Source organism: Pyrus communis, chromosome 14, assembly GCF_041283825.1.
Source record: "Pyrus communis isolate YQ-2024b chromosome 14, ASM4128382v1, whole genome shotgun sequence".
NCBI lineage: Eukaryota > Viridiplantae > Streptophyta > Magnoliopsida > Rosales > Rosaceae > Pyrus > Pyrus communis.
Window position 1 is genome coordinate 19,788,930 of NC_142578.1, and position 25,849 is coordinate 19,814,778.

Sequence of the window (25,849 nt, forward strand, 5' to 3'; positions counted from 1 at the left end):
AATTTTTTTATTTTGTTTACAATTTATTATAAAATACAAACATACCAAATTTATTTACAAAGTAATTCACATATAAAATGGGAATCATTCATACCATTTTTTCCATCACTCTATATAATGCATTAACCATTTCATGTGTTTTACAAAAAAAAGTTACAAATATATTGCCTTAATCTTCATCCGAACTATAATAACTTTCACTTTCATCGTTATCATCATTTTTAGTGTCCCATTCCTCACCATCGATAGGTACGTCACCATCGTTGTTTGGGCGCACTGGACCATCGTATCATGGAATATTACCGAGGTCAATTATGATCGACTAAATCGATATTTCGATTAAAGATACTTCTTCTATCTGAAATGGTTCTTGGATAAGATTAGTATCTCGAAGTGTTTCCATACCACTTTCCATCAAAGATTTAAGACGTTGGTCAACAACATTGTCAATGTCGTCATCAGTATGGTCTTGTTCTGGTGTAGCATACACGTTCCTATGATCTATCTTCTGAACAACTTTCCAACCCCTCCCGGCTTTAGGATCATCTAGATACACAATTTGTTTTGCCATGGTTGCTAAGATGTAAGGGTCGTCATCGTACCAAGTTTTGGTAGTGTTCGCTGATAGTAATCCATGATCTCTTTTCACACTTCCATGCCTATTTGGGTTTGTATCAAACCATCGACACTTCAATAGGATCACTTGGCATCGGTCTTTGTAAAGTAATTGCACAACACTTGTTAGTTTACCATAGAATTCAATGTCTATACTTTCGCCTCCCCTGGGGACATGAACACCGCTATTTTGCATACACAACTTGTCATCTCGTGCACTTGCTAAGAACTTGACACCCTTGACATGGCAACCCGAGTACAATTCAACGTGAATTGGTCCGAACGCCAAGTTATATAACTCTTCAGTGTACGCGGGGGAATTCGATGCTTTCAGTTGATTCACCTAATATTATACAAACATTTAAATTTGTTAGTTTAAGCAACTTAATTGGTACAATGTATATGTCCAATACAAAACAGTTCAAACTTACATATTCAACAAACCACTGCGGAAACAATTTACGGTGTTTCTTGGCATACAAATGTGAAGGATGTGCATGTTTCATCTTATTTTTAGTCTCGTCTAGGTATGACAGTGTCTCGTTACAATTTTTGAGTACGAACCAATGTGCTACCTCCATGTCCTTCTTGGAATACGACTCACCACAAATCGGATCTCCGAATGGTAGAGCAATTTGGGCAAAAAACTGCAAGTTTCTCCTTTCTCATACCCCCATCATTATTGCGAGGAGGACAATTGATAGTTGTCTCAACATCCTTTAAATACATTCCACAAAATGTAAGCGCTTCATATGCCACCCAAGCTTGTATAATAGATCCTTCAGGCTTTGCTTTGTTTCCAACACTTTTCTTCAAGTCTTCAAGAAGCCTGCCAAAAGAAAATGATACAATACACATATTACCAATCGTAATATATTTAATATTGATTAATAAAAAAGATGAGGAATATATACCTTTCTATTGGATACATCCATCGAAAGTTAACTGGTCCAGCAAGCAATGCCTCTTTTGGTAAGTGAACCATCACGTGTATCATGCTTATGAAGAAAGCTGGAGGAAATATCATCTCAAACTTGCATAGAACTTCCACAATGTCATGGCGCACCTGATTAACGTTCGTTTTTCGCAACGTTCTTGACGTCAATTGCGAAAAAAAAACTGGACAACAACATGATTGGTTTCACTACATCGACTGGCAAGAGATGTCGAATATCCACAGGAAGTAGGCGTTGCAAAACCACATGGCAGTCATGATTCTTTAGGCCAACAAATTTACCCCCATCAATGTTCACGCAATGCACGATATTTAAAGCATACCCATCGGGAAACTTTAAAAATTCTTTCTTGTCATTCGGTTTCATTGAAAAAAATGCAAGATCCCTTATGGCTTTATCATTGTCCCTATTCATTAATCCCGTCGTATTCTCATTTGTTCCAAATCAAGACGAGCTTTGATCGTGTCTTTCGTCCTGCCCTAAATATCTAGAATTGTGCCGACCAATGTGTCAAATACATTTTTCTCAACATGCATAACATCGAGGTTGTGTTTCAATTTTAGTTTGGACCAATACAGGAGCTCAAAAAGCATAGACTTGTGCGTCCAGTTTATATGTGTAAAAGGTCTTGTCCTACTGACATTGGTCCCAAAAGAAGCAAAATCCAAATGGTTAAGATGTTCCAAAATCTGCGCACCAGACCATTCTCTGGGTCTGAGGCGATGCTCTTTCTCCCCGTCAAACTCTTTATCATTCTCTCGCCACTCGTGGTCCCAAGGCAACCATCTTTGATGACCAAGGTAACAAACTTTTTCGGCGTACCAACTAGATGTTACGTCTTCCTTACATACAGGGCATGCCATATAACCCCTAGTGCTCCACCCATAAACCATTGCATATGCAGGGAAATCGTTCATAGTCCACATCACTGCAGCCCGCAAAGTGAACATCATGCCAATACATTTATCGAATGTGCGCACAACGTGTGTCCATAAATCTTTTAGCTCATCCACCAACGACCATAAGTATACATCGATTGACTTACCAGGATCCTCAATTATCAATAGAGTCATCATCATGTATTTTTTTTTTCATACATTTCCATGGCGGCAAATTATACGGAAATACGAAAATCGGCCAAGTACTGTGGTGTTGGTTTAAAACCCCAAATGGATTAAATCTGTCAGTGGCAAGTCCCAATCTAACGTTAAGAGAATCAGCAACAAACTCGGGGAACGTTCGATCGAACTCTTTCCATGCCTCCCTATCTGCAGGATGCCGCATCACATCGTCGTTTACCTGTTTTTTCTTATGTCATCTCATGTCTGTGGCAGTATGCGTCGACATATACAATCGCTGCAACCTAAGTTTCAGGGGCAGATAACGCATAACTTTCTGTGGGATCTTAGTCGTTCTATTCTGAAATGTCATTTTGAACCTCGACTCATTGCATACAGGACATTTATCCAATGCTTTATTCTCTTTGTAGAATGAAATACAATTGTTTTTGCAAGTGTGAATTTTTTTATAACCCAATCCAAGACCATTCAACACCTTTTGCGCGTGTCTATGGTCTTTCGGCAAACAATTGTCCTTCAGAATCATTCTCTTGAAAACCCCCAAAAATTAATTGAAACACTAGTTCGACATACAATACTTTATTTTTCCATGCATTAGTTCCACAATGGTCATGAGAACGGAAAAGCTCTCGCGCTCTTGGTTGGCATTTTTTAATAGTTTTTCATATTGTTCAAACTCTGCACTGTCCATTGGTGTAGGCACGTCATCTTCCCCTTCCTGATTGGTATTTGTCGATGCAAATGGAAAAGCATCATTTATAATATCCATGACTTGTTCATTAGGATCCACAAGGTTCAACATTATCCACTCTTGTGGCGTTTGAAGACGAAGCATTGTCTAATTGTTCCCTATGATCGTTCCAAGTATTATCTGTCTCAATCATTCCATTCCTTACTAAATGAAATCGAACATTTTCAATTGCCTCCCTTAACGTGTTGTTACACCTCCTACAAGGACATCTGATTGTAGTTGCACCTGTGTTGTGTGTACGTGCAAAGTCAATAAAATCCTCGATTCCATCCAAGTATTCGTTTGCGCATTTATTCAGATTCTGTATCCACATCCTATCCATAATTCCTGGAACCACAATAACAATACAACAATCACAACAACTTCATACAAAATGATAATGTCACCTTATGCCTCCGGTAAGGGCCCTATCCCATTTGGGAATGCATAATCATGTCACGTAATTTACAGCTACATCAGATTAGATTTCGACGTGGATGAATTTCAACAGCATCTTGATACAGTTCTTCAGGTGTACAACCCGAAGAACATACAGAGATGACACCGAAATCTCCACAATTGAAACCTAATCCTTCAACCATAAACCACGCATCATAACTGTGCGTTCACAAACTGTCCAAATAATGGGACAATTCAAGAATTAATTGGACTGCAGTCATGCTTTCGTATTCATGCGCGAAATCCAACTAATCCTCGAACGGGAAACTAAGTTTTACTAAAAATAAAAAACAAGTACGAAGTTAATTTCAATTAACTCCGTACATCACAACACAATATAAATACAATTTCACAACACAATATAAACAATACAAACTAAGTTCAACATAATTTAATTAGTTTTATATGTTTAAAAAATAAAACGAAGAAAATACCTTCTCAATCGTTCTTCACCATTCACTAATCACACACAACATCCCTATAGACAACGAAATTAATGGTGTTATTATGAATTTACATTAATACTTTTATCGTAACGACAAAAAACACTTACCAAACACACCAAGATAGCTCGATCAACCAAAAGAAGAAAATGGAGAGAGTATTAGATGATGAAATTGAGAGAAAATGAAAATGATGAATTAAGCAAAATCGAAGGGATGAGTGTACAAACACAATCTACAATTTTTTTTCGTAGTTTGCCTCTGCACATGGCTGAATCTAGATTAAAAAGTTCACTTTTGGACGAACAATTTTGCGCGACGAAACAGGTATTCATCGCGCAAACACCATTGTGCGACGAAGATAGTCTTCGTCGCGCAAATGTCATTTGTGCGACAAAAAAAGAAGTATTCGTCACACAAGTTTACCATTTATTTATTTTATGTCCTTTACTTTACAATTTATTTTTTTCAACACATTGAGCGACGAATGAATGTATCGTCGTGCAATGCATATTTTTTAATTTTTTTTTCTATTTTGTCTTATTTCTATATATTGTAAAATTTTATTTTATCATAAATCAAAAACTCAAACCTAATCAAACATTAAATTAATTAACAAAACTAGTTTACTATCCCAAATAGAAATTATAATTAATGCAAATATTAATACTCATCCACATAACATATATTTATTCATTAAATTAAATATAAAGTCCACAAAATCCTATTAAAAAGAAGAAGAAAAAAAAAGTAACCCTCATCAACTTTAATCCTCCCCCCGCAACACATCAAACTTCCACTGCCGAAAACTCTGCTTGAAAAGCTCATCCACATAAATCTGTTGCTTCTCATCGGTTTCAACAACATCCCAATGAACCTACATTAATGCCAGTAACAACAAATTAGTAATTTAAAAAATATTATGTTTTAACAAAAATAATTGTTCATTATTTACCAAAACTACTGATAACTCTTCCAGCATGGACTTCTTCAACTCCTCTGGGATTTTTTTCTAAGACTCCAACTCGGCAGAACAATCCCTCCGCACCAAATTCCCAATGTCATACTTAAATTCGACGTACGCCTCATCCAAATTTTTTCCTTCAAAGTACGGCACTTGCTTCCGTCGATACCTCTCTATTTGCACTACAAGTTTTTTTTTTTTGCCAGAACCTTCTCCAGAATCGGCCATTATTTTTGAAACAAAATGTTTTTGAAAACTAGGGCTCTGAAACTATGTTTATATAGCACTAGGACACCTTTATGTGACGAAAATATTCGTCGCGCAAATTACAAGTTCGTCGAGCAAAATGTGCCATTAATGCGCAATTAATTGGAAGGTTTGAACGCATACTGACCGTGCTTTGCGTGACAAATACATGTGTTCGTCACGCAAAGATTCCTTACGTGACGAAGTTTTTGTCACTCAGAATATTGCGCGACGAATAAAATATTAATTATTTATAGAATAAATATTTTAGGTATTATATTTAATACCTTAAATATTTATTCTAAAAATAATTCATAATTTAAATATTTATTCTATAAATAATTAATACCTGAAATATTATTCTATAAATAATTAATGCCTTAAATATTTAGTCTATATGTAATTAATTACTTAATCCATGCAATTATTTTCAGCATAAATACGATATTCATTGAAGATTGTAAACACATATAAACCGAGAATAGGGTGCTTACATTAGGTTTCAATAAAAAAAACCAACGTGAATTGAAACCTAATTAAGTCCAAATACATAATTGAAACATGATTAAGTCCGAATACATAACATAAAAAAACACCTTGAATTTAAATATTGTCATATAAAATATAAATTTAAAACAACTATTTGGATGATCCCGGTCCATTCCGCAAGACTTCATAACGCCATCAGTTGTAAACTCCCTCCAACGCATTATCCATCAACTTCATCAACTGCTCGTTCGTATCATCATCAAGAGTATACTTACACTGTTTCACATATATGCAAATAATTAATTTCAACATATAACTAAAAATTTCACAAGCTTAATTATTAATCCATCAAAAATAATATACTCACTAATACTTCATCCATCACAGCCTTCTTCACATTCCTAGGTACATCTTCCCAAGAATGTCACTCAGCAGTAGGACAATTATTCCCCATGGCTACAGTGATCGCATGCGCAAACTCAAAATGATCCCTTAAATCATGCGGGTTGGCATCACGTACAGTCTCGCCCTTGTTCTTATCCGCCATCCTAGCACGAACATAATCTTGAAGAATAAGGATAATAGAATTGTGAAGAATTAGGACAGCAGAAACAGATATTTATAGGTGGGTTAGGACCTTTGCGCAACGAATTCTTTTTCGTGCAAACACCTATATTAAATTCGATATTAATTCCTCAGATTCACCTGCAGTAAATGGTCAAAACTAAGAGGAACTTGCGCGACGAATTATTGGTCGCGCAAATTATCCATTTCGTCGAGCAAGTTTTTCGCGCCACCCCGCGTTTTCTTGCTCACTTTACGCGACACCAATGATTATTCGTCGCGTGAAGTGCTCTTGAACGACGAAACTCTTCATTGAGCAATTTTTTGAGATTATTCGTCGCGCGAAGTGTTCTTGGGGGACGAAATTTATTTTTCGTCGCTCAAGTACGTCTTGCACGACGAAATATTGTTCGTTGCACAAGCTAGTTTTTCTACTATTGTGTCATCTTCCAAAAGTCCTCTCGTATTTGATTTGAATTTTCCGAATAAAAACTATCCTTTATCTTTAAAAAAATTCAAGTTTATCTAAAAAGAAGTTTATTTATGTTATCCAAACTCAAACTCAAAGTAAAAGGTACTTCTTGGTATAAATTGACGGATAAGGATTGTCTGCCCTCCCACTTCCAGTGCCCTCCCGTGCCCTCCTGTTTTGTGTGGTCACGGTTAAGCCACGTCAATATTTTATATTGTTTTTTTTTAATTTTTGATACAGATAATAAGACAAAAATGAATAGTAATATAAAATGTTGACGTGACTTAACCGTGATCACACAAACAAAAAGGTACGAGAGGGCATCCAAAGTGGGAGGGCAAACAATCCTTGTCCTAAATTGACAACTATATTTGTCGTTGAATGTCACAAACCAGTCTGCTGTCATGCATGTGTCTTAGGGTACGTCTGATTGTCGGGAGCATCTAGAGCCACCAATCGCATATGGCTAGCCTCTAATTATATACCATTTTCATATCCACCTTCGCTTTAAATTGGTATGGTACAAATACAAAGAAAGCAACCATGCAAACTTTGGCTTTCCCATTCTCTAACACTCTTAACAGCTATACACAACCATGCGGAAAGAATTTGGTGGCTACCATTAAGTAATATATTTAGTCTGCCAGTTTCTAGTGTGCTCATTTCCCCTTATCTAATGACATTATTAATATTTGTTAGTCTTTTCCATGCGTTAAGTGAAGGGTGAAAGCATTATCATCCATTCATCTCAAATCGTATTTTAACGTAGGCTTTTAAATTCGTGTTCAAAGCTTGTAGTTACAGTTGGGTTTAGTCTGTATCAATTTAGATCTATTTCTGTATCAATATGAATGCAGTTTTCTCTATGGACCTCAGGTTTAGAGTACAAAATACAAGTAAATTAGTTTATGAAAAAAATTGTATATATGTAAACTATTTTATCAAGAAAAATTATATATAGGTCAATTAAATTTACATATATGTGCCACTTAGTACTTCGGTTTAATGATATTCCTCTTTACTTATAAAGGAGAGATTTTAGGTTCAATTGTCGCCAGAAGCGAATTTGAACCACATTATTGTTAGGACATTGTGAGGTTATGAATGTAGTTTTCTCTATGGACCTCAGGTTTAGTCTACAAAATACAAGTAAATTAGTTTATGAAAAAAATTGTATACATGTAAACTAGTTTATCAAGAAAAATTATATATAGGTCAATTAAATTTACATATATGTGCCACTTAGTACTTCGGTTTAATGGTATTCCTCTTCACTTATAAGGGAGAGATTTTAGGTTCAATTGTCGCCAGAGGCGAATTTGAACTACATTATTGTTAGGACATTGTGAGGTTAAGTCAACCTCCCCCCCACCCACGTCCCCTCCTTAATGTTGATAATATATTTTGTTCAAAAAAAAAAAATGTTTACGTATATGTAAATTAGTGTATTGTAAACACTTACATGTAGGGTAAATTAGTACACCTTTGAAAGTTATAATTAATATTTTTTGGGGCTTTGAGCTGCAAATTCAGTGTATGATCTTCTTTTTGGTCAAGAAATATATGATTTTTAGATAAGTATACTAAACATTGAGGAACACCTTGAGTGAATATGTTTGTCATAATAAGCCATTAAATTTCATAATTAGGGTTGGTAATTACATTTATTTGACTTAATTAGGATCTTGTGACATAAGTTGTTAATATTTGATAATAACAAGTGATACAGTGAGCAATACGCAAGTGGGTTGATTAATAAGTGCGGATACCTAGAGTTGGAGGAAATTTTTACTTGACTCCATGAGAATTCAAGTATTGGGGTTTGACTCTTTGAAGGATTTATTGAAAATTGATCATTTCTTCTCTACAATTGTTGAAGATGTTGAGTAAGGAAATAGAACAGATTATGGGTTGCATGATGAGTTTCTCTTTAAAGGGAATCAACTTTGTATACCAGAGTCTAGTTTGAGACTGAAGATCATACAAGAGTTACATAATGAAGGCCACGTTGGAAGGGAAAAGACCTTTACGCTTGTTTCTTTTTCTTATTTTTGGCCTAACATATACAAAGATATATATAGTTTTGTGGAACGGTGCCAAATCCGTCAAGTTTCCAAAGGCAAGCTGGAAATTTCGTTTATAATATCAAGCAGGCCCACAACATGACTCACAAACACCTTCAAGAAACAAGTTAGAAATACAAAGCTCATACAGAGTCCAAGAGGCGAATGGTGGAGTTTGATGTGGGACATTTTGTTTGGGCAGTTTTGACGAATGATCTTTTTTTTCAGCTAGAGATTACAACAAATTGTCTGCCAGTAGGATTTTGCCATACGAAATTATTGAAAAGATTATCGTCTGGAGTTACCAAGCCGTATTCGTACTTCTAATGTGTTCAATGTAAAACACCTCATTCCATTTAGAGGGGACTCTACACTATTGGAAATGCAAATCCGATGGCGAATTTTCTTCAACCCGGAGAGGATGATGTCGATAAGTTGGCCAATGCAATTAAGGATCGTTGGGATAAAATATTATGAATAACCAAACCAATCCGAATCACTTAATAAAAACAATTAGTTGCATTAATAACAACAATTAGTTGCACTTAATAATAGTCGGAGCGTTTTTGACTGATCAATTTATTTATTTTATATAATTTTCAATTTTCAGTGATTTAACGTTTATTGTCTATTTAATTTCTAAATGTATGTTACAAAATGAATATAAAATCCACTTATTATTGGAAGGTGGGAAGATGGGGGCAATTTTTTCAAGAAAAATAGAAAGAAAAAAAAAAAAAAAAAAAAGGACCCATTTTGTTAATCTTGGGACCAAAATAAGACAAACTAGCCATGCACATCATATACAAAAGCGAAATGACGAAAATACCCACATATAAATTGTAAAAACTCACTGGTAATGACGTCATTTTTCTAATTTCGAAGAGAAAGCTGTGAGCTCTGGATTTTTGGGTTGGCTCAAATCTGTGAGCATATTGTGTGCATGTCATGTGCATAGCATGTATATGTCACTCGAAAGAGATGATTTTTAATAGGATTTTCATAATCTAGCTTCAGGTCAAGGATTTGTAAACTAAAGATCTTTAAAAGATTTCCAGAATTTAGACCCCCACATATTTTCCAACACTATTAATTACACGAAGCACGTAAAAAAAACTAACGTCGTTGCAAGTATCATCCATAGCTTCATTTTTAACTTTTCCCAAAACAGAGGTAAAATACTCAGCACCTTCCTCGAAGATTTGCTCCAAAACTCACCAAAATACTCACCAGATTGCTCCAAAAATGTGCAGAAAAAAAAAAAATGAAAGGTGGGAAAAAGATTGAAACTTAACTGAAAACCCAAGGCCTTGGAGAGTCCCATCCAGATCTCTGAAGCATTGATGGCTGAAAAAATGGATGGGAATGTGAAAAGCATTTGAAAAATGCAAAAGGGGTTCTTCTCATCCTTCAAAAAATGGTTGCCTTTTTTTTGGAAAAGGATTCTTTGCAGATCCATTCTATCAAATTCACCTAATCATTTAATTTAAATCATTAAAAATTGATTCAACGGTTAAAGTTATTACAATTTTTAAAGGTATCCCTTATTTGTAGCCGTTGGAACGAATTTTAGGAACCCAAATTGATTAATTTGGTGAATTTGATAAAAGAAATCCAAAGAAGATCTCTTTCCGCTTTTTTTCGCTAGAGAACAAAAATGGCTGCTTTCTTAACCCCAAAAAATGATTGTTCTTCTTGTCTCTAGTGTAGGTGTGGCGGTGCATTGGAGAGATTTTTCAATGTGACCGGTACACGAGGTGGTACACCATATGTAACTATACAAATTATGGGATATGTGTGCTAAAAAGTTAATAACTTAAAAAAATAAAATTTCTCACCACTCCTATTAAAACACGTAGTATATCACTTGTATTCTTGTCACAACTAAAAATTTCTCGATGCATTGGCTTTGGGAGAAGGAGGGTCCAATAAACTCTCAGCACCTCTTAGGAGTCAGTGGGTGAGGAGAGAGAAAGACCTAGGGATTGGGCAAGATAGATTTTTAGAAAAAACGTGCAATGACATTTGGACGAGAAGAAATAAAGAAAACTAATGAAAATAGTTTGAAAATTTTGAGTTTTAACGATAAGGACAAAATAAAGTGTAAAGTGAATAGTACCAGGATTGACTTTTTAGTGTAAAAATATGGTTTTTCGTTAAAGTAAACAGTATCGAGAGCTTTTCGTTAAAATTCTCAAGAAATAACCCATTTATAGACGAGAGTAATTTAGTCATTTTAAGTTTTTAAAAAAAAAATATTATTGTCCTATTATTGTGGATATTATGTGTATGATCTATCCATATTTGAAAAATCCTATTTTGATCATAAGATTAAAAAAATTGATCATTTTTATCTACTTTCCTTTTTTTAATGAAGAAAATATTCCGAGTGTTTTCTCAAAGTTCTTGTGCTTTTCTCTAGTGAGGTTGTTCAACTTTTGTTTCTTGTCTCTGCAGTTGTAGAGTGGTACTAGAATGGCCTCTTTCAAAGTTTTCAAGTCTCTCCTTACACTTGGAGATAATGGACAATAAATTTTAGCGCCCATTTCATTTTATTTCGTTTCTTTTTGTTGCGCTCTGTATCAATAGGTCACCTTTTTATCTACATAGCATTGGCATCTTATTTGAATTTTAGGTTTTATTTGGATGATTTAAAATATATGGGGTTATGTCAAAGAAAATAGGAGTGGTAATTAAGAAATCTATCTCTAAAGCACCCACAAATTTAAGAGAAGATGTTGCTAACGTGTATCATGAATATTAGTGAAACGAAAGTGACCCCAGAAACTAAAAACTTTATATCGAGTTAGCAATCAAAAGGTAAGATAAGAATTTGCGTAATCCTTCAAACACTACCGGGATTACACAAATTTTTATCGTACTTTTGCTAAAAAATTTGCATAATCTTTCATACTTTCCGATAGTGTTTTCCTTCTAGTTTCTTTGTCATTTTCTTCTTTACTAATAAATCATCCGCTATTAAAAAATAATACTTTAGTTGGAAAACTGTTGGATCCAATGAATTTATAAATATAAAATTAAAATATAAATACACATTATGGTGGGATAGCTCTCTAATTCAGAAAGGAATTTTGACTTTAACTTTCCACATGAATGAGTTTTGGGTTAAAACTCATATTTAACCTAAGGATTGGAACGAGTTGGAGTAGGTTTAAAACTTAAAATTCAAATTTCACTCCAAGGATTGAAGTAGGTCTTAAGAAATGAAAGTTTAGATTTGTTTTGGTAGGTTTGCGTATAGTCATCGCTGTGTTATCCTTATCCCTACGTGCATCAACAAGTTGTACGCCAGTCAAATTCAGATTGCTAGGGCAACATATTATCACTAAATCACGCCTCTATCATTGGATAAAGGCAATTATTTTGATACAATTATGTAATGTTGGCACCAATCTTTATCCTAAAGGAAAAAGAGTCTAAGTAAGGCAAACACAGCATTATGATATGACGAATTGTGCTCAAAAGAGACTTGTTTAGAATATGGGCATTAATAAATAGTTAGGTGCTTTATTGACTGAACACTTGCGTTAGATTAAAGTTTTGATTTATGCTATAGATTTTTTATTTTATTTTTTATTTTAGCTACTTTGATTGGGTACAGTTACATAAAACAGTACCTATGTGTAATGTACCTAAGACTGAACCAGATAATCTGGGGTTTAATAGAAAAGAGTAATCTTATTCAAAGTACTGCTGGAAAGTACACCATCCACATCATCGGTCGAAGTGAATTGCGAGTGAGTTGAGTCACTCAAGAGAACACAATGATTAGGTCAAGGCCGACTGTCTCTAGCGCTTAAGATAATAAATGGGTCTTTGCATAAAGTTTTTTAGAATGCACGAGTAGAAACTTAATATCTTATCTATTAAGATTTTAGATTACGCGCATTATATATAGTTCAATTCAACAAAAATTATAAAGTAAAATAAATAGCTAAAAACACAATATTTTAGAGTAAAGTCGGTAGAACCAAACTAATGATGTCTTATGTATATGGAGGTCATATAAAGAACTTAGAAAATTTCTCAAAGATGAAGGTTTTTTACGACAAACCAAAATGGTATGTATGTATTGATATCATCTTATAGGGGCCTTTAAGATCGAAGACACCGTTCGAAGAACCTATTGCACATGCCCAACACCGTCTTTGGACTAGGTCTGAAGTCTAAATCACCGATAAAATAGTGTGAATAACTCATCGAAGGCACCTTGTGAATAACTCTTTTCTTGGCAGACGGTGTGAAACTCCATAAGCACAACACTTCTATACGTAAGAAACTTTAATGTGAGTTTATCAAACATATAACAAGTGTAAAATTATAAGCTGAGTGAGTTATATATATTAAATAAAGCCTAACTGATGTATTAACATTGTTTCCGAACTTAAAAGTATTGGAGGGAAACTAATGAGATTTGAACTCACTTTGAATTAGACAGTGAAATTGTAACTGATGGTAACTTCTTCCTTGATGGTAGGAAGAGATTATCACATGCATATATAAACTGATATGGTCCCTTCTCTCGTGTGATTTTGATTACCGTTTGGTTTTGATATACGCTTGTCCCATTAAGAGTTTGGTAATCCTTTTTGAAAGCACAAGAGTGAAGAAGATCATATTGCAGCAGTTATCACAATGGCTTCCAATGCAGGTTAGTGTTAATAACCTAATCTATAGTCTGTCACTTTGTCTCTCTCTTTTATTTTTTTAATTTTAAACCAAAATATTCGTTTTCCATGAACACGATTAAAACGGCAGGTGGCTTGTCGGCAACACGGTGGGGCAAACTCAATAATATCGATTTGGCAGTGGACTCGTACGTGTCGAGGTCACCCATCTGGAAGTGGATGTTTTGAAAGACACGTGCTACAGGGATAAACAAGCAAAAATCCGAGTTAGTGCCGTCTTATCAAGCTTTGATTTCCCAACTTTCCAATTGGCTACGTACAAATTTAGACATCAGTCATCTCACAAAAAATCGTCAAGGCTTGCCTTGGCTTTCCCTCACCATATGGAACCGGAGGTAGATTGTCTGCTTTTGTGTTCGGGCATCCTTTTCATCCCTTCTTATTTTGTGCGGTTACAGTTAAATTATGTCAATATTTTATATTGATTTTTTTATAAAGATAATATGATAAAAAATAATATAAATATAAATATTGACATGACTTAACCATGACCGTACAAGTAAAAATAGATGGAAAGAACATTCAAACAGAGGGCAGACAATCTGCCTCCTATGCAACCATCATCACTCAGATTTATGGACAGGAAATAAAAATGGAGAATTGACAAAAATAATCACTATTTGTTAACCTCAATCAAATATACTCTATACTTTTGAATCCTTATGTAAGGAATTACAAAAGAAATTATTTCAACAAAGATGTAAATTAGGAAGGGTTGGTCGACGTAAAACGATATTATCAACCCCCCACCCTCACCCCCACCCCCCACAATCTGATATTATGATGCCAGTATAAACGGAAATTCCGTTATGGTTCAATTCGGACCAGTAATAGATACTAGGACATTGCAATATTTGATTGATTATAATTTTGTATATTCCATTTACTATAGAAGTTCCCAGGGAATTCATTAGAGGAATATTTCCAATAAAAATTGTTTGTTCTTGCATATCCCACTGTTTTTCCAAATTAATCCCTCGGATACATATAATTTCGAAGAATATGTGAGTGATTCATATATAGCGTCTCTTTCTTTTATCAAGGGTTCTACCAATTAATTGATATGTGGAAATTCATTTATCATGTTTACATATACATAAGAGCTTATGCCTGAAGGAAGCCGCATATTATACTATATTTTACCAAATAGATATCCGTGTTATGATCCAAGTAAGTCTTTTATATATATATATATATATATATATGATAATTGGAATGAAAACCGTCCATTGTCTAATGGATGGGACATGAAAATTGGAATGAAAACCGTCCATTGTCTAATGGATGGGACATAGGTATTCTAAACCTTTGGTATAGGTTCAAATCCTATTGGACGCAAATTATTTCTATATGCATAGATTTTTTATTTATTTATTTATTTATTTTTTTTTTTTGATTTCTATGTCAAGAAAGATATTTTGAATGACTTGAATAAGAGACACTCTTGTTACATGTTACGTAGTTATATAATAAATAATTAATATGTATAAAATATGAAATAATAAATATCTATATATAACAAATATATTTTATATTCTAATATATTATATCTATTATATAATAAATATATTTTATATTCTAAAGATTTTAGTTTATATAAGGATAGTATAAATTAATAAGTTATTATATTATTAATTAATAAGTTATTTAATATATATAAATTGTAATTATTTTATAATAAAAAATTTTAAATTCCATTAAATTTTAATATAAACTATAATATTCAAGTGATATTACTACAATATCAAGTCAAGTTAGAGTACTAAAGTAGAGTATTTTATTTTACCAATTGAAATTAACAAATAATGAGTGTTTTAGCCAATGATAACAAAAGAGAGTATTTTATCCAATTTCCCAATAAAAATAGACTATTGTAGTTGTAGTTATTGATACAACATTATGTAGGGCTCGTGACACATTCTGACTGGAGTCGAGATATGCTGGCCAACACTCGAAGATGACATAATCAAAAAGGAAAGTGAAGTATGAAAATATGGATAAATTTAAACCAAAACTAACATTTATTTAATCTAAAGTAGCGAGTGCGTAGTAGTGGGAAAAACCCATAAAACACAAGTGTTCAAAGCATAGATGACATAAAAGTGTGCAGTCGAAACTAGTTAAAGTGCTTAATACACAACCGGGAAAAGCCCCCTACACTTATTTATGGATATGTCAGAACCGTCGGATATTCCTCGAATGCCACAGAGTAATCAACTAACTAGGACCTGGAGGGGCGAAAAACAGAAGGGTGAGTGGGCAAAAACAAAGGTTTATAAAACACATTTATTTTCTAAACATACTAACCCCTCATCATAAAACCTGTATAGTTTCCAGAAAATCATACTACGTGTAAGTATGAAATCAAATGTAAATTAACAATAAATCCAAGAATACGCCAAATCACAAATATCTCAACAATATCATAAGTAAAATCAGGTGCCCAATCTATGCTAACACACGAGTTCATACAGATAAGTTTTACCGTAAATAGGACTGGTTGTAATCATAATATATGCTTTAGTACTACAACCACGTGAAGACTGGCGCTAGGCGCATCACATATGAGTCGGAGTTGCCTAATGCAACTTGTATGACAGGAATAGCACTTACAATGGATCCAAGGTGAACGTGTGGTGCGATGTGAACAAACATGTGAAGCCTGGCCCTGGCCCGGGCGAGTACTACACCGGTGCAAGCATGCATGATAAGCGAGTATAATATATATGAACATGCCATGACAATATATAAATCTCGACAATATAATGGCATTTTTAAAATAAAATAAAACGTGGCTTGATAGGCGTAAAATAAATTAAACAATTGTGGAAACTATAAAACTTTATATATTATATATAAAAACAAATGTCCACTCACTGATACGTCGATGGATCGTAGCCTCTTAGCCTTGTTTGTCTCTGTACCTCCTCAGGGTAAGTCTCACCTATATGTGAAATAACTTCACTAATTAATTAATTAGGACATACACTAAAAGGCTAGGAAAATCCCCCATAGTTTGCTTAAACGGAGGGTTTAAATATATAAAAACATTCTATTCGACATCACGGACCCGTACACGTCAAGCACGCGTTGCTCTAAGGTTGGATGGGCCCTCATGCACCGCCAAGTCACGGCCACATGCACGCCTACGCGTCTGACACACTGATAGATGACAGAGGAATATTCCGTTAAATATTAACGGCGTTACCTAACGGCATCCGAATATTTTGTTAACTTTAACGGAATATTCTCCTTCTTCTCCGAATGTCCTCTGCCATCTGGTTCGTCGATTTCTGGAAAAATTCACCGTATTTCTAGAAAATTTGTAAAACTTCATATCTTCTTCATTTCTCAACCATTTTTTATGTACTTTATATGGAAATGAAGTTTATGAAAAGTAGACCAAATTATACCTCTTTAAAGTCTAAAAGATGGACTGAAATTGACTGAAATTGACTCGAAACTCTCGGCCCTAATTTCGTCGTCTCCAACCCGTGTGTTCTCACATTGGCTCCACTTTAAACCTAGGCTAGTGGCCACGGGGAGTTGCCTAGACATCTCCAAACCTTCCAAGACCGTGCAACTCGAACGGAGCTCCGAGTTGCTATAAGTTAAACCCTCAAAACTCGATTATTTTAGGATTGGTTGGTACGGACGGGTTTGTGAACATGAAAGGAGCATGATGGTAGTGATTTTAGGTTCGATCTGTGAGGTTTAATGATGAGTCTTGGTTGTTGTAGAGAAGAGAGAGCTACAGTGCGAGGGAGAAGAAGAAGAGAGAAAGAGATACGTGTTTTTTGATTGGCTGAAAAGAAGAGAGAGGGAAGCTGTCTGATTGGGTGAGGGAAGTGAGGATAGTGACTGATTGGTGGTGAAGTGTAGTCATGAGACACACTTTTAAAAAAGGAAAAAGTGATAAGATTTGTACAATTTGAAATCAGACAAAATCTAACGTACCCTATCAAAAACAGTAGTTTCTAGTACTAAATAATTAACGCACACGTGTACAATTCTACTCGTTGTTTACATACTTTAACTAAACGTAACTTTTTCGATACAAATCTGATTCGGGTCTAACTCGCGCTCACGCATTTGTAACAATGAATATTAATTAGTTACGATAACGAGAAAAATAAATTAAAAGCCAAATAATTATGTCCACTTTAGGTTCCACTTTTGCCAAACAGGGCATAAACATCAATTTACACACTCGAGGAGAAAATTACATGGAAAATTAGGGACGGGTCGTCACAACCTAGCATCCTTAAGAAAATTTCATCCCCGAAATTTCAACACCACTAAAGATCGTAGTTAAAAAACAGACATGGATAAAGATCTCGCTTATGCTCCTCTGTCTCCCAAGTAGCTTCCTCAACAGAGTGGTTTCTCCATAAGACTTTCACCATACAAACGATTTTGTTCCTGAGAACTTTGTCATTCCAATCAAGAATCGTCATTGGAACCTCAACATCAGTCAAATCTGGATTAATTTCTAACGGTTGAGGAGGAATCACATGTGACGGATCAGAGAGGTATCTCCGTAGCATGGACACGTGGAGCACATTATGCACTCTTGAAAATTCTGGAGGTAGATCAAGTCGGTAAGCAACTTCACCAACTCGCTTAATAATCTGATATGGTCCGATGTAATGAGGACTTAGCTTTCCTTTCTTCCCGAAATGTACAATGCATTTCCAGGGTGACAACTTTAAGAATACCCAATCTCCAACCTTATATACTCTGTCTGTCAAATGTATGTCTGCTATACTCTTTAGTAGATCTTGTATTACTTTCAAATTACACTTTATCACTTAGATATTCTATGTCGTCTCATCCACAATTTTAGGGCCCACCAAAATTCTTTCATCAACCTCGGACCAACATAATGGTGTACGACAGGCTTTCCTATACAACGCCTCAAATGATGAAATGCTAATGCTGGAGTGAAAGTTATTGTTGTAGGCGAATTCTATCAAAGGTAATCGCTTGTGCCATGCGTCTCCGAACTGCAGGACTGAAGATCTAAACATGTCTTCCAACGTTTAAATAGTTTTCTCTGATTGCCTATCGGTCTGAGGATGATAAGCGCTGCTATAGAGTAATTTCAAACCTGTAGCTTCTTGAAAAGTTACCCAAAATTTTGAAGTAAATCTAGGGTCTCAATCAGAAATAATACTAACTGGAACACCATGATACTTGACAATTTCAGAAACAAAAAGTTCAGCCAACCAACTTAACGGGTAGTTCTCATAAACAGGTAGGAAATGCGCTGACTTGGTAAGCCGATCTACAATCACCCAGATATTGTCATAGCCATTATGTGTACAAGGCAGCTTGTACACGAAATCCAATGTGATATCTTCCCATTTCCATTGAGGTATGGGAAGCGGTTGTAGCAACCTGAATGGTTTCTTTCTTTCCGCTTTGACTTGCTGACAGACCGACAACAACTCACGTACTCTGCAATTTCTCTTTTCATTCCTGGCCAGTAGTAGAAAGTTCAGATAATATGATACATTTCAGTACTCCCGGGATGCATCGCATAAGTTGAAATATGCGCCTCATTGAGTATTTCTTTCTTCAGTTCTTCCACATTTGGTACATACATTCGGTCGCCTTGCATGAGCATACCGTCAGGCCTTTGAATCTTTAGATCTCCCCTATTTCCATTTAACACCACTTGGTTTAACTCCTGGGATTCTAAGTCATTCATCTGAGCCTCAAGAACACGATCCAATAAAACTGGTCTGACTTGAAAGTTGGCAAGTAGGGCTCCCTGGTAATCCACTCCTAAAGTGGCTCCAATAGATCTTAGGTTAGTCAGAAAAGGAACACGACATGCATAAAGAGCATTAAGTCGAGTGTGAGATTTCCTGCTGACTATCATCTCTTATTCTTTTTCTTTTTTTTTTGAAAAAATCTCTGCAGTGTGAGGGAGTTTTATTGATATGGAAAAAAAAAATTAGTTACACCTAATCAGAGGGGACATAAACCTTATCCCTCATAAAATAAGAAAACTAGAGTACAAGAAAATAAGGGGAACATAAACCTTACTCTTCTTGAAAAAAAAAAAAATACAAGAAAAGAGGGGGATATAAACTTTATCCTTCTTGGAAAAGAAAAATACAAGTAATAGAGGGGGACATAGAGTCAATCCCCTCTAAAATAAAGCCTAAAATGTTACATGAAAGATAAGTTGCAAACAAAAAGGAAAACCCAAAAGGATTAGGTAAAAAAGAAAATCACACATCAAGAATAGGAGATAAATCTATAAGCCGGCATGCTTAAGAAGTCTGAATGCAGAAAAGGAAGAATCTCTATAGGAGGAGTTGCATTCCAAGCAAGAGAAGATGAGAGAAGCCCTAAATTGGCTAATTTGTCAGCAATGACATTCCCTTCTCGAAATATATGGGAATAACGGAAACTCATGCGTTGCAACTAGTAAATACATTTTTTTCCAATGAGTCCAGAGTGGCCGAGGAGGAAAAAAAGATCCAGGAGAAAAGCAAGATTTCACACTAGAAGAGTCACTTTCAAGCCACAAATTTTGCTAGCCTCGCACGAGAGCCAACTTCACAGCAAGGATGACAGCATGAAGCTCTGTGTATAAAGAAGTATGATGCCTTAAACTCAGGGAGAAACCACCAACAAAATAATCTGCATAATCTCGAAAACCCCATCACAAGCCACAGGACTTGGGTTACCTTTAACAAGGCCAACCGTACTCGCTTTGACCCAAGGAAATGGAAGGGGATGCCAAAGAACAGGAACTATAGAATGAGCTTTACAAGACTCAACCAAGATTCCAAGAGATACTAAAAGTTGTTTATCCAAAATACCACGTACATGACTAGGAGTGAAAACTTCAATCTGCCTAATCCAGGCCAAAGTAGAGCGACAAATGCGTGGAAAGGAAGAAGACACCCTTTCAAACTTCACCTTATTACGCATCTTCCAAATAGCCATTAATAAGAAAAATCCTAATGATAGCCAGACATTACGAAGTTGTGGAGAACATCATTTTGACACAAAATAAAGCCATAAATCTGAGAATAAGCCTGTAAGCGGAAGAATGGTTCCAAATTGAGTAGCAAGCCAAAACCAAGCACATTGTGCAAATTCACAACCAAAAAATAAATGCTCAATAAATTCAGAATTATTGTAACATAGTTGGCATATTGGAACCAGAGGAATGCCTCATCTCTAAAGTTGATCCTCATTTGGGTAGCTTATTGAAAAGTATCCTCCAATAAACTAAAATGGGGTAACGCGGTGGAATGAAAGAACGCCAGATAATGGAAGCCCAACTTTTAACATGAAATCGATGACCAACAATTTCATAGCCATCAGAAAACGAAAATACCCCAAATGCAGAAGCTTCCCAAACTAACATATCATTTTCCTCATCAATTGGAAGAGGCATCTCTAAAATATCTTTAGCCAACTTTGGAAAAATATCAAAAAAAAGAAAAAGGAAGGAATAACCCATTTTCCTCCACAAATGATGTTTGAGACCTTAGTGTGAGATAAAGAAGGAGCAATCTCAATAACACCAACGACCTCTACAATATGTGTATCCAACAACATATCAACCCAAAGAGAAGTACTAGAACCATTCCCAATCGCCCAACGACAATTTTGAAACAAGATAGGGATAATAGATTTTATACTGGGCCATATAGAAGATCGTTTGTGACAAGTAGAGTATAAACGACCATGTAGCAAAAATCGTCCTAAAAAATAAAAACTTCATTGAGAATCAGAAGTAATAACATGTGGTGTGGTTTGAAGAACCCCCAATGCAATCACTAATCTTTTTTTAGGATAGTAATATTTTATAATTGATGTGAGACGTTCTTTTTCCCTTCAACCAGGTTGAAATTCCCGGAAAGATTTTTATGAAGACCTACTTAATTACACCAATCCTTTAATTTGTACATATTCACTAAATCATATCAATGAATATCATACTTTTCTCGTAAGAAACACAGAAAGAATTTGGAAAAGCACATTTAACTAATAAAAACCATATTTTATTAGTATGTTTGGATTTTGATGACGTGTGACTATTCTTTAACGATCTCTTGTAACTCTATTCTTAAAAATAAGTGCTACACTGACTTTGGTAAAGGTGGGCTTTCCCAAGGTGTCAAATAAAGTCCAGAAATGTCTTTATTCATATGCATGTGTATGCAGCTTTTCATATCGACGGGATAAAGAGATTCAAAACAAACAGGTACAAAACAAGGAAAAGGATCCTCCGCGGATCATTTTCATGAGGTTCTGTAATCGTAATCGTTCATCGTATATCATGAAGTTAAAAATTATTTTAATATTAAATATAAATAATATTTAACAAAAACTGACCACAAAATATACGATAAACGGTCACAATCATAAAATTCTCGAGATTCTCAAAAAAAGGATTCGGCAAGGATCGTTTTCCACAAAACAAAGTTTCTAGTTGGCACTTTCTATTTGCTTTCCCCGTGTCTTTTCAAATGAAATTTCCCATATATAAATTTACATATATATATATATCAAAGGTCTCTTCATAATGATGTGGAGAAACATGACCTAATATAAATAAAAATGAAATTCCCATCCCTTCTCTGTTCACCCAGAAAAAAATAAAAAAATAAAAAACAACGAAATTCCCATCACCTTAGCTAATTCATGGCTTCCCTTATTATATATTTCTTAGGTTGTATGTAATTATATGCTTGCATATATATACCGGTAATGTTGTTTGGGCTAGATCCGTTCCTTGCACAGCTCCCCAGAGTCTTGTCTATCAGGCAAGGTTTGCTGTAATATGAGTTTGTTATTAGTTTGAATGGTGTCTTTGTGGGGTTTTTGTTAGGCCTTGAGACGCACAATTAAAACTAATATAGATCTGAGCGTGCCACCGTTATCTTTGGATAACAAATTGTTCTTTTTGGTATTTTAACTGGGTTGATTACTTGCGCCACAAGGACTTTTACTCATGATATTGTATTTCCAGGCAAAGGGAGTTCAAGGCCCTTTCAACTATTTCTTTGATTACAGTTAACATTAAAGAAGCAAGGTTAATTAGTTTAGCCCGATTAATCATCAAATTAAAACTTTGAATGAAAAGCAGTTGAAAATGATTTAAAACATGAGGGAAGATGCATTAAACAACATATCTACTTTACTTAAGTACAAACAAAAGAGAATCGGGCAAGATTATAACCTTGTCAGGCAAGGTTCATCCTCTTGAAGTCACTTCTATTTGTGTTTTACAAGGGTTGTAATCTTCGGAGAATGAAGGGTAAAACAGGTTTTACTAAGGGGATTCGATACTACAACGCTGGGGAAAAGTAGCAAAGCTTCTAAATCTTGACAAAAGATGGCTTTCTATGGTGAATCTATGACGAAAAGAACAGAGTCTGGACAAACTAAAGCTTTCTGGTTTCTTGATTGTCTGAGAGCAAAGTAGGATGTCATTTGGTTGATTGGTTGAGTGTCCTTGTCTCTTGGGTCCCGTGCTGCTTTTATAAACATTTTAGCCCAACTGTCCAAGCTTTGCCTTTTGGTGATGTCCTCCGGAATGTGGTGAGTCACCACTTATTTACCCATCCATACCCTCGAAAAGTATTTTTTTGCTGGGGTGAGCTACCATTCTGAGTGTCACTTCTCTCATAGGCCTATTGTCTATTCCTTGTCAAAAATGACTTTTTGATTCTTCTTGGGCTGTTGCCTTGTCCGAGCCCAATCCTCCCTTTGCTTTTTGTGTTCTTGGACCTCCACTCTCACTAAGCCCAACATTAAATATCCACTCAAACAAATGCTAGAGATTACCTATTTATATTATATTTTGTAAACTATATTACATATTTGTTGGTGATTGAATATTAGTTAAGTATTACTTAACGTACTTATTTTCTATTGGTAACACATAACATGGTTAGCAGATGGGGAAAAAAGTTGGTCTACTTAACATTACTCTCTATATGTATGTGGAAAAATAGATAATATAGGAAAAATATCTATGTTGTTGTGTCTATTTGCTAAGGGAGAGAAATGGTGTTGGCAGCATCAGAGAGAGAGAGAGAGAGAGAGAGAGAGAGAGAGAGAGAGAGAGAGAGAGAGAGAGAGAGAGAGAGAGTAGGGCTTAAAGAAATTGTAGATGCGTTTTCCTTGTGTCGTGGCCTTTATTTATAGTAAACTATAAAAAGAGAGATATTTGCTCTTCAAGTAATACAAAACGATAGGATAGAATCACTAGATTACATAGGAATGCTAAACCAAACCAAAGACTTATACAATCACACAATATTCACTATTTAAATTACAACACTTCTCTTGAGTGCATAAATACAAAATAGATATTGCATGAGATCTTCATATGATGTAGAAGCATTTGATAAAATCGTCTCATTTAGTCGGCATAATGAACGAATGAAAGTCTCAAAATAAACGAAAGAATGCATAAGAAGTATCACAAAACCTAACTATAGTAAAATCTAAAGTACGATAAAACTTATAATTTAAGGAGAAAAGTGAGAAAATGCATTAAAATGCCCCCTTCCAAAGTGTATTTAAGTCCAGAAATATCTTGTGCATATGCATTTGTAGGTAGCTTTTTATCTCGACGGGATAGAGATCACAACAAATAGGTACAAAACAAAATTTCTAGTTGGTACTTTCTGTATATTATTGTGTTGCTTTCCCAAGTCTTTTCAAATGAAATTTCCATACACATCAAAGGCTTCTTCCAGAATAATATGGAGAAACATGACCTAATATAAAACGAAATTCCCATATCCCTCCTCTGTTCACCCAAAAAAAAAAAAAAAATGGAAGTTCCCATCATCTTAGCTTATCCATGGCTTCCCTTATTGTATATTTCTTAGGTTGTATGTAATCATGTGCTTGCATATATATATATGAGTGAACTAACGATTTACTCTCTAAATTATTATCTAAGTAAAAATTAGGTCATTAAATTATTTTTTCAGAAGAATCAGTCCTCGAACTAATAAAATTTATCAATTACATTCATAATATTAGATTTGAAGCTATTAAGTTCAACTTTTCGTCAATTTAAGTCACGTGACTTGCATGTGATACACTTTAGGGAGTAGATTGGTAGTTTTTCACTGTTTAAGGACTTATTTTCTTTTAAAAAAGGTGTATAGAGTTAACTTTGAAGGGTAAAGTAAACGCTAAATTCACAACTTATATGTAACATGAAGGGCTTGTAGGCAAGAAAATAGTGGCAATATCCTCTAAAATGCGTTATGTGACTTGAGTTGACGAAAAATTGGATAAAATAACTATAATTTTAGGGATGAAATTAGCAGTTTTTCATGAAATTAGGGACATATTTTACCCAAAAATAATTCAGGAACCTAATTTTCATTGAGGTAATAATTCAGAGACCAAATCTCACCATATATATATATATATATATATATATATATATATATGTATGTATGCACTAACGCTTAATACAGAAAAATGTGTATGAGAGATTAATCAATTATATATGTGGTTGTCTAGTGGTCCCCATAAATATTTTTCTAGTTTTATGGGATTTACGTAAAGTTTCAAGTCCTTATTGGTGTGTCTACCATTGCGTTTACTTTTTGTCAAGATTCTAAAAAAACGCTAGGCGCTAGTTGGGCAGAGAGTTAAGGTCTAGCGTCTAGGCGGCTAGGCGAGGTCTAGGCTGTCGCCTAGGCGGATTTAAGTAATTTTATTATACGTCATATAAATTAATTCAATTTACTACATAATATGTGAATAAACATTAAATAATATGTTATTTTTTAAAAAGAAAAATATACGTGTAAGAAAATATGTAAAATTTTAGACCTTTTGTATCATTTTCTAAGCCTACAAATTGTTTTGGGCCTTTTTCATTAATAAAATGCAAGGTTGGGCCTTGTATTCCTTGTTTCACCTTTGAATACAATTGTCCAGTCCATTATAGATGGGCACAATGGACCCTAACCAAAAACCCAAAACCATATGATCCATTTATTATCCTATATTTCCTATTAGAATAAAAGAATACACCAAATACTTGTACAG

The 25,849-nt window shown here is 34.7% G+C and overlaps 2 protein-coding genes across 2 annotated transcripts; both read right to left on the reverse strand.

The window, feature by feature from the left end:
• Positions 1-322: 322 nt before the first annotated feature.
• On the reverse strand, positions 323-2,644 carry LOC148691355 (uncharacterized). Its single transcript, XM_088683995.1, has 4 exons — positions 2,213-2,644; positions 1,530-1,681; positions 1,264-1,444; positions 323-958 (listed from the first exon to the last, which is right to left on the reverse strand). The coding sequence occupies exons 1-4, from the start codon at positions 2,642-2,644 to the stop codon at positions 323-325; spliced, it is 1,401 nt and encodes a 466-aa protein (XP_088540121.1).
• Positions 2,645-18,948: 16,304 nt separating this feature from the next.
• On the reverse strand, positions 18,949-19,676 carry LOC148691356 (uncharacterized). The gene is made up of 3 exons (XM_088683996.1): positions 19,421-19,676; positions 19,190-19,270; positions 18,949-19,076 (listed from the first exon to the last, which is right to left on the reverse strand). Exons 1-3 carry the CDS (start codon positions 19,674-19,676, stop codon positions 18,949-18,951), a joined length of 465 nt encoding a protein of 154 aa, XP_088540122.1.
• Positions 19,677-25,849: the final 6,173 nt, after the last annotated feature.